The sequence below is a fragment of the Myodes glareolus genome, chromosome 2 (genome assembly GCF_982192425.1).
Source record: "Myodes glareolus chromosome 2, mMyoGla1.1, whole genome shotgun sequence".
Classification (NCBI taxonomy): Eukaryota; Metazoa; Chordata; class Mammalia; order Rodentia; family Cricetidae; genus Myodes; species Myodes glareolus.
In genome coordinates this window covers 8,120,503-8,130,644 of record NC_142027.1, presented here as the reverse complement: position 1 = coordinate 8,130,644, position 10,142 = coordinate 8,120,503, and the positions used below count along the sequence as shown (strand labels likewise).

The following is a 10,142-nucleotide window of genomic DNA, read 5'->3' as shown; positions in this document are numbered from 1 at the left end:
AACATTCTCTCTTCTCGTGTGTCTTAAGATGTGAGCCAGACGGAGACCCCTAGGAGGTGTTCTGTATGTGAGTACCAGGGAGAAAGAGGCTAAAGTTGGGGTTTTAGGACACCCTGTGACCACACCTAACAGTCACCACGTGAGCAGGCAGTGGTTGGTGGCTGGAGAGCTGCATTTTCTGAGCTGCCCCCACACGTGTGCTTTGCTGTCATTTCAATTGGGAAGTTTGTTTGTTTGTTTATTTATTTATTTATTTATTTATTCCCATTGATCTTTGTACATCCAGGGCAACAGAAACATCCAACAGTTCATTTGGAGATTTTTCTTTTTCTTTTCTTTTTTTTTGCACACTCATTCCTCCTAGAACATAAAGTGAACTTAAGAAGTTGGAACCATGCCGTTTATTAGCTGCTTATAAAAGTGAGCAAGAAGTAGCTTGTTTTTTTCTGAAAGTCTAAAATAAACAAGCGGAGAGAAGCGTTTTTCTTCTACAATATTCAGCGAACATAAGAAAAGGTCCGTAGAAATGCACACAAAAAGTGAAAAAAAAAGATATTACAAGGCATTACCAATATTTTATAAGGAAGCTTGAACTCTATTTACATACATAAATACAATTGAGTTTATTGATACAGCTTCTTCTGAAGGAGGAAATAAAAGACAAATGATCAGCTTTGCCAATACTGACCCAGCGGAAAGAGGGAAGGCACCCCAACAAATTACCAACCGACTAACCCCCCCAATAAATGTATACTATACAGTAAACAAAGGCATTTTGTTCAGGTGTGGAAAAAATATATTCTGAGATTGTTGTCAACTCATTTATTTTCATGTATAAAAGACCCTAAACATCTCATGCCCCCCCCAACAAAATTAAAAGAACAACAACAACCAAAAAAAAAAAAAAAAACCTATCAAAACCAAAAAAATACCTAGGACTGAATGTCCCAGGGAAAAGGTATTTCAAGAAAAAAAAATCTGCAATCATCAATTGCAGGCCGTTGGAGGGAAACCGCTTCTCTCTTGCCCGTCTGAGCATGCTTGTTGCACAGGTGCTTGGGCAGAAGTGCAGCCACTCAGCCATCGGCTGTGAGTTTCAGAGTTTTCCGCTGCTGGATCTGGACAGCAAGCAGATCCAGGGCGGCTGGCAACACCTGTTCTGTTGGAAGAAACATGTGAGCAAGAGAATGGCTGACTCACCCTGTTCTTTATGCAAATGGAGTACTGGATCACCTGTGTTCTGGAATACTTGGTATGGGGTAGTGTGAGTGTGTGTGTGTGTGTGTGTGTGTGTGTGTGTGTGTGTGTGTAATGCTTCCTTAGAAAGCATGCAGGAGGGAGGAGGTGGGTTTTGGAGGAGGGAGGAGAAAAGAGAGAAGAGATATTGGAGAACACAGAGGGTGAGAAAAACAGAAGGAACTGAAGTATGTGTTAAAATCATAAGGAGGGGCTGGAAGAAGCAGTAGAAATGGCTTATTCCAGCTTTCTTTTCCTGGACCAGTACCCCACTTATCTCGGAATTGGCTTAGGGTCTTACTAAAGACAGTGAAGGAATCCACCCTGATGTACCTGAAGGCAATGAACACAATTTCTCAGGAGAAGAGTATGTGCCGTGTGGAATCTTATCTCCAAGACAAAGAGTGCTGGTCTGCTTTTTTATTTCTTTATTTCTTTTTCGCTGAAATGACTAAATTCTGTGTATGCTGGTAAGGATTTAGGAAGCACTGAACGGCTAACCAGGCCATCTGTAACAACAACAACAAAATTAGAAGCCTTGATGCACGGTTTCCGGGGCAAAGATTCCAAGTGTGAGGTTATCTGGTCCCTCTCATAGGGCTGGAGTACCTTCAGGTATCAGAATGAATACGAGAAAATACAAATCTTCCTCCTTTGTCTTTCCCTAGGATTTTCTTAGACCAGATATGACAACCTATGTTAAGAAGAACATCTGCTTTTGGAGACATAAACTAATGGTCCTTTCCAGAAATTAAGATTTTATTTTTTCTGACAGCTGATGACAGCACAGCTGAACAGTGTGCCATGGGCCAGCAGTGCAGCTGAATGGGGGAAGCTATGCCCGCTGTGAAAATCTAATCGCGTCTCTCTGAGATCTCCTGTAGCTCTTCTCCAGACAGGGACAGCCTGCTAGCACAGGCTAGCCTCTTACCAAAGTGCTGTGCTCCGTGGAAAACAAAGAATCAATATATATATATATTTATATTTATAGATATAGATATAGATAATTCAAAAACAAGTTGTATTTTTAAATAAGTCCAGCTGTTTTCGCTGCCTGCAGCCAAAGATCTAATCTGAATGCTTAAATTTATAAAATAATAATAAAAAAATCCAACACTGTTCTGAAGTCCTGCTTTCAAACGCTCCTCGGAATTGACCTGACATCATTTCAACTAATTTAAGAGGTACATTAAAAACAACCAAATCAGTTTGAACACACAAATGTCAAAATCAGCAGTTGGGGTTTATACATTGTTGAACGACTGAATTTTGACCAAGTCCTCCACTATAACAAGATTGCCATTACATTTACAGTGACTGTGGTATCCATTTGAACCGTAGCATGGACTGCAGAGACACGAATCTTTCTTATCATGCTGATGCACAGAAAAAGTGCACAAACCCCCAAGGTTAGGGGCTCAGCCTGCTGGAAGCAGCTCAGAGAAGCTGGTGAGTGAGCAGCTTCCGGTAAGCATCCTGCATGGGTTGACAGGGTATCTCCCACAGCTGGCTCCTTTAGGCTTTTGGGGTACACTCTCTTAAAACTCAGCCACTGGGCCTCAAAGGCACTATTACCTCTTCTATTTGGATCTTTGGGGTGCAGCCACAAGTTTTGGTTTTTGTCAGTGAACAGGAACTAGCAGTGGAAGGCAATTAGAGTATCATATTCGCTGATTTGGGGTCCACCAGTTTACCTGAATGAGTTCCTATAAAGCATGCCTGAATCAGAAGGCCTTGGGGCAAGCATACCTCCAGGCCGAAATAAAATCCTCTTCAGAGCTATAATCACTGGCACCTCTCTGAACCCTCTGGGAGTTTTGCCTTTCTTTTTGAAGGGGAGGAGCCGAGTATGAGGCCCTTTGTTGAGCCTAGCAGAAAATTTTGTACTTCTGATCCTTGGAGTGACCTCCAGTGTCTAAAATCCGATCGAAAACATTGCTGCATTAGCTACCAACTTGTTTGAAAACCATAAAAGGGATTTAATGTAAACAGTATCTCTAGGTAACCAAGCCGCCACAACCCACCTTTCGCTTTTTTCTCCAGCCATCATCAATGCAATAACATTTAACTTTGGCTATTATAAAGGAAAATGTAGTACTTGATATTTTTTCTTAATATAAGTACATTTAAATAATTAAAAAAGTATCAACACATATGCAAATGTTCAAACATCGAGATACATAAATATCTAGGGATTTCTTTGTGGAAATACAGTAGTTAAAAAATGACCCAAAGTTGTAGCTGTATCTTAAAAAAAAAAAGACAAAACAAACAAAAACCAAAAAACAAAAATCCCAGCTACAAGAAAGTCCAAAAGTTAAATAAATGTAGAGAAAGGAACCGTATTTCTTTCAGTTGGTCAAAGGAAGAAAGTAGCAAGCTCAGATCTATACATACTTAAAAATAACGACCACCCAGATGCAAACACACATTTTTTGCAATTGATAAGGTGCGGAAAAGTAACTCCGAAATAAGAAATAAATGCCAAACTGGATGAGCTATGTCTTCCCCGCCCCGAACCAAAAAAATTCCACTCTTTGGAATAAACAACGTGGTTAAAAAGTGAAGTCAAGGGTATAAAATCTTTCTTTTTATTCACAGCATTGCTAAATCAGAAGCATTCACAGTTTCCCTCCGGGAATCTTCCTGTTGGCCTCCAAGGCCCTCCTGGCGGGGGTCTGTGCGTGGACGGCAGGTGCAGTCGGGCTCAGTCCCTCGAAGGCGCTCAGTAGGGCCGCCACACCGCCTCCTCCAGGCGCGCGGGTGGCATGTTGGTGGGCGAGTTGCTGTGGCTGCCCTCGGTCTCCACCACGTCGCTCTGGCTGGGGAGGCTGGGGTTGAGCAGTGCAGCGCCCGTGGACGCATTGGTGCAGGGCGGCAGGATGCGCGGGGGCGAGCGCTCGCCGCCCACCATGGAGAACTGGTAGGAGCCGGCGGAGGTGCCATAGTATAGGTGGTAGGAGGGCGAGCTGGTCTGGAAAGGCCCGGCCTGGGCCTGCGACGAGCCTGGATAGGGTGGCGGCAGGTAGGTGTGGTAGCGAGAAGCGGAGCTCATGGCTGACATGCCGATGCCGATGCCCGACGTGACGGGCGGCGAGTAGGTGAAGGCGCCTGGGTAGTGCATGCGCGGGTCGGAGATGGCCGGCAGCGTGGGGAATTGGCGCGGGTCGCCGAAGGCTGTCAGGTCCGGGGCCGCTGTGGGTGGGTGGAAGAGATGGCGTGAGTCTGTGGTCTGAGAGGCTAAGGCCTCCCTCTCTGCAGGAGTGCCGCCGCCCAGGGAATGCAGGACTGCCCAGAGTGTCCCTGCCCATGGAGGGGGACCACTGAGAGAGCTCCTGCCAGGGGAGGGGGGGGACCACGGAGAATGCTCTGCCCAGGACACACAGGACTGCCCAGAGTGCCCCTGCCCATGGATGGGGGGGGGGTGGACAACGACACCGAGATGGATATTTACCCAGAGGGCTGTTGCTTCTTAAGAAATGGAGCTACCTGGCAAGAAGTGGATTTGGCCCAGCATGCTGTCATAAATAGTGTGGGAACACAGAGTGACCACAGACGTTTTGTAGGGAGTCGTACAGTGGCCTATGATATGTGTCATGACATGGCGTAGCATATGCATTTCGTAAGTACGGAAATGCCACACGCCTGGTAGTGCAATGTAACGCTTACAGTGTGCATACATGTTAGACTCCCAGGTTGGCAAACTGTAACCCATCGGTCAAAACTGACTGGAGGGGGCTTTGTGTGTCCTAGGAATTAAAAACAGGTTTTACTTTTTCGGATGGCTGTAAAACTGTTAAAACAAACACACACAGTTTTTTAATTTTTGAGACACAGCCTCAGCCTGTAGCATAGGGTGGCTCTGTGAATCCTTTAGTGGTGCCAAGCATCTCCCACTTCCCTTACATGACCACGACAACAGAGCTCTCAAAGCTTGCCCATGCCTCTCTGGCCCTTCGCTGAAAAAACAAGCCTATCTTCTATTTATATTAATATATTAATATTGATTAATATATTGGTAATATAATCAGTACATTGGCATAACAACATTATTATAGCAATATATAATGACAGAACATTACGGTAATTGAGGTAATGGATGCACGTCCATGTTACTAATAGAATATAAGTGTAACAGCGGTATTATGTCGTCGCACACAGTATTCAGGTTGGATGATAGAAAATTGCCATTTTTGTAGGCTCTGACCCCTTGGAAGGGGGCTAATTTCCTGTTATTTGACTTAATGCATGCTGTGGTAGTGATGGTGTTGGTGATTGGCATGTCACTTGTCTCCATGTTTGCCTTCTGACTGGTTCCACATCTTCCGTGGTGTACAGTGCACACACGATTTCATGTCTTTATCTAAGACTTTGCTTCACCGTTTTCTTTTTTCTTTTTGATTATGCTTATGCGTGTTTGGGCATGTGCGCGTGTGAATGTAGTGTCCACAGAAGCTGGAAGAGGGTGCCAAGTCCCGGGAGCTGGCATTACCCATGGTTGTGAGCCACCCTGCCTGGGAGCTGGGAATCAAAGTCAGGTCCTCTGAAAGAGCAGAGTGTGCTCTTACCCAGCCAGCCATCTCTCCAGCTGCAGCTTCACTAGTTAGTTTCATACAAATGGAGAGAAGAGCTTGTTGTACCAGCCTTTTGTGCATGCTGAGATCTCGTCAGAAATGACGAATCTTCTGTACAAGACTCATTTTGTGGGGAATGAATCCACACGTCTACAGACTGCCATTGGCTATCCTCCCGTGCTTCGCCGTGTCCCTCTGCACTTTGCACACTGCGTTTGGGGCACACCAGGGGCTGTGAGGACCAGCATAGCTTCCATTGCAGACACGAGGGGATGTGAGGGCCAGCATGGCTTCCCTTGCAGATCAGTTTACATTAGTGGCGCTGCTGGCATTTTTGCCTATTTCATTTCTAGTGGGTGCCTGGGTTCTGATTTATTCCTTGTGAATTGTCTGGCAGCATCTAAGTCCTTTACCCACTGGATGCCAGTGGTGCCCATGTCCCCACTGTGACCTCCAAAAATATCTCCAGACATTGTCAATAACCTGGGAATGTGTGTAGGGGTGCACATCTGCCCCTCCCCCGCTAAGAGCCCCCACTGTGAATAGTAGGGTGTTGTGGGTAGCTTGTGTCCCTTGGAAGGAGAGTTCTCATACCCGCCCCTCCCGAAGACACCAACAAAACAGCAGAGGCAAGAACTAAACACTCAGAATGTTAACTTCTCCAATGAACTTACAGAATAACTTTAAGCTCTGGGGCCTGTGGTCTGGGACTTTAGAGCTGAGCCTGCTAGGGAGAAACTTGAGGGGAGCTAGAGCGCTTGCCCTGAAAGGAAAGCCTCTGAAAGGATTAATCCGTTTGTGGAAGGCGCTGGCTGTGATCAACTTCCTTCTATTCCAAGCCTATTATTCCAGCGCGAGAGCTGCCGCTCTTGTTTCCCCCTCTCCCTCCCTCTCTCTCAATAATCTTTATTGCTGTAACACAGTTTTACAAAAGGAACTCTTGTGTACATTTGGGGTGAATGTGAGGGAAATAGACTCCTCATCAGAGAGGTAATTAGAGTTTATGGAAACAGCCAGAGACTGCAGCAAATCCCGCTACTAATGAGGAAACCAGGAGTCTGATTTTCAAACAAACACTCCTGTTAATGTTTTCAGAGCGAGTCAGACATGTGGGCAGGGAAAAGGCTGTAAGCTGACAGTGGTTCTGGGGCTGCCCTGGCTCGGCTGGCTGCCCTTTAGAGTCTTCTACAGCCAGGCCACACCTCATTCCACAGGGTTCATCCCTGCCCCCTCGCTGCGGCCATGTGGGAGCAGGCTCTATGTCACTTGTTTTGCTTACACAGAGAGCCGTGACATGTTTGAGAGTTAACAGGAAGCTTCCCTCCATATTTTCCTCCAGCTAGATTTACACAGCCTAGGGAGAAGCTGAGGCCGGAGGGAGGGCCTTAGACAAACACAATCAATTTGTTGTCATTCTGATGCAATACTCTGGACACAAACAAATGACTCTGCCCATTATCCCTCTTGCTTCATTTGCCCTGAGACAAAAAGGTGAATCCACTGGAAAAAATGAATGAAAGGTCACCCCGTTTCATAGCCATGCCTGAACACGCTCTGCCGGTCCGTTCCAGTTACACCACAGGGCAATGCGGGGATGGTACCAAGTTACTGGAATCCTGCGTGAGCCTGTGATTCGTCATGGACCCAGCAGAGGGGTGATGTTACCGCCTCAGCTGCTGGGGGCAGAGTAGCTGAAGATCTGAGATTACGGGTGCTCTCTTTCTACACAAGGTCAAGTTCTCCCCCCTCCCCGTCCTCCCTTCATCCCTCCCTGTCTCATTTTTCAGTTTGTAATCATTGGGGGGGGGGGAAAGGGCCCTCTAGATATGCTCAGATTCAAATGCTTGTTTTCGTTTACAAATGTTATTTTCAGTTATGTAATGGGTGTATGTTGGTGCGTGCGCGTGCACACAAGAGCAGTGTACTTCTGGACACTGGAGGAAGAAGTCAGATACCCTGGAGCTGGAATTATGGGTAGCTGTAAGCCAGCTCATGTGGGGCCTGGGACCTGAACTCAGGTCTCCTGGAAGTGAAGCGGAGGCTCTTAACCACTGAGCCAGCTCTCGGGCTCTCCTTGTTTTCATTTTCCAATCTGGTTTGTCCCCGCTTCTTACAAACCAGCAGTCACAGAATCTGCCCATCATCACACTATGGCTCTTCTATCCTTCTGGCTGGCCTCCCCCACTTGAGGAGCTAAGGTGACTGTGCCCCCTCCCCAGGAGGAAGGTCTGAGGATTAGAAGGTTCAGGTGTTTTCACCGGATGGGTGCTAACTATCCACCCTGGTGAGCTGGTCTGGGCTCTCCAGCCTGACAGGGACAAAGCAGCCCACTCCAGGCCCCTCCCACTGCTCCCAAAGGATTAAACAACCTGAGCAGATAATGGCTGCCTTAAAAGGATCTTCTGCATGACTCAGATTAATGCTGCCTGTCGCCCAGGTTGGCAGCTAAACATTAATTAACAAAAAGAAAAAGAAGGGGGGAAAAAGAAAAGAAGAAAAAGAAAGTTAAACCTTCACGTGACAGCTCCTGCCAGACAAGGTGTGGAGTCTGTCTGCAAGGGACAGGGACAGACAGAGTGTACCGGAGAGGGAGGCCGGGTGGGGCTGGAAGTAGCCACGCCCACAGAGGGGTCAAGTTCCCAGAGCTGTGGGCCTGAAGCCTTCCCCTCATGGATCCCAGTCCTCTCCTGCCCCAGGTTTACCACAGCACTTCCTAAGCCTGCAAGGCCTGCACTCAGGGCTTCATTTCCAGAGGGAGCTTTGCCAAGCTGACGCTCACTCTCCCGCGCCTGTTCCCTGCCACTCATGAGAGCTTGTTTGTCATTCTCTGGTCTTCCCTACAGGGCAGCAGAGGTCACTTTTGGGTCCTGAAATGGCTTTTCTCTCCCTCACATTCCCGTGCCATAAGCACCCTTCCTTCTAGCTTGTGTTGTTGAAGTCCATATCATTAGGAACATAGTTGTGATGTGGTCCTGTCACTTATTTTAGCCGATGGTGGTGCTGGCTGATAGAGTACCCAGGCCATAATGAATGACTCCACACTCATGTGTATATGGGCAGTGTCGTCTGGACTTGATTAATAAAAAACAAGTTAAAAATGTTTAAAAGATATGGAGTTTTGAGGGAGATGCTACAGGGGAGCCAAGGAGAGGCATGGGCAAGCCGACATGACCAAATGTGTCCCATGCATGTCTGTAGTTCTCCAAGAGTAAATGGAAGGCAGCATTAAAAGCCAGTCTGGCATGTGATCATGTGATCGCTGGTCAGCCGGTGGAGCTGCTCCTAGGTGCACACTTGGGGTGGTGACCAAGCTGAAAGACTTATGCAATACACTTCAAGGAACAGACCTACACTGGGGACACTTCCAAGGAAAACACTAAGTGTTTTTTAGATGCAGGCTGTGGCCAGCGGACAGAGCAGCGTCACTGACAGGAATCTGGGAGAGCCGGCAGATGCTCCTGGAATCCAAGTGTCCCTGAGGGGACAGGCTTTTAGACACAGCCAGCTGAACAAATGCCATAATTCCCATGTTACCCTCTTAATTCCTTAGACCATCAGCACCCATGGTAATGTTGGCACGGATGACCTGCAGTCAGGTGAGAGCTGAGAGAGGAAGCTGGCTTTCATAGCTCAATCAAGCGCCAGGGGCGGGTGAAGTTCAAGGTGCTCACTGCCCCCGGTTGGCACAAGTGGTGACATTTTGTGCATGTTTGTGTGTGTGTTTAGTTATGGATACCCCTGTGTACAGGCACTTGTGCATGTGTGTGTACATATGTGTGCAGAGACCAGAGGCCGGCCTTGGGTTTTGTTCTTCAGCAGTGGTCTAACTCGTGTTTTGAGGCAGGGCATCTCCGTGGAGCTCTGTGATTAAACTGTTCTGGACACCTCCTTGCCGCCATGTCCCTAGTGCTAGGATTAGAAGCCTGTGACACCACACTTTGCTTTTATACCTGTGTTCTGGGGAGTCACACTTGGTCCCCATGTTTGCAAGGCAGGGGCTTTACCCAGAGAGTCCTGGAGACTTCTGATGCACATGCTGGGACATTTGCTACTGGCATCTTGAGGTCAAGGGCACGTTTACCTAATGTCTGGTGCATAGGACAGTTCCATCCCCAATAAAACATGATGCAGCCCAAATGCCAGCACCCCCGATACCATTGCTGGGGGGGGGCGTTGAGTCGGCGGTGATTTGTGATGGAGACGCTGACCCTCTGGTGGAATCTTAAGCAATTGTGGTGGTTATCTGCAAACAGTCTTTCACAACATTGGAGGCGGCTGTCCTGACTCCTCTGCCTTTCTGCCTGCCCCCTGTTCTAATCTGCCTTTGAGAGT

The 10,142-nt window shown here is 47.4% G+C and overlaps 1 protein-coding gene across 3 annotated transcripts in view; it reads right to left on the bottom strand.

The window, feature by feature from the left end:
• Positions 1-386: 386 nt before the first annotated feature.
• Runx1 (RUNX family transcription factor 1) overlaps positions 387-10,142 on the bottom strand; it is a 223,951-nt gene continuing 214,195 nt past the window's right edge. For all 3 annotated transcript variants that reach the window (XM_048422959.3, XM_048422961.3, XM_087899101.1), the window contains one exon: positions 387-4,431. In XM_048422959.3, the coding sequence (XP_048278916.1) occupies positions 3,962-4,431 (470 nt within the window). In that variant the 3' untranslated portion in view covers positions 387-3,961. The remainder of the gene's footprint in view (positions 4,432-10,142) is intronic.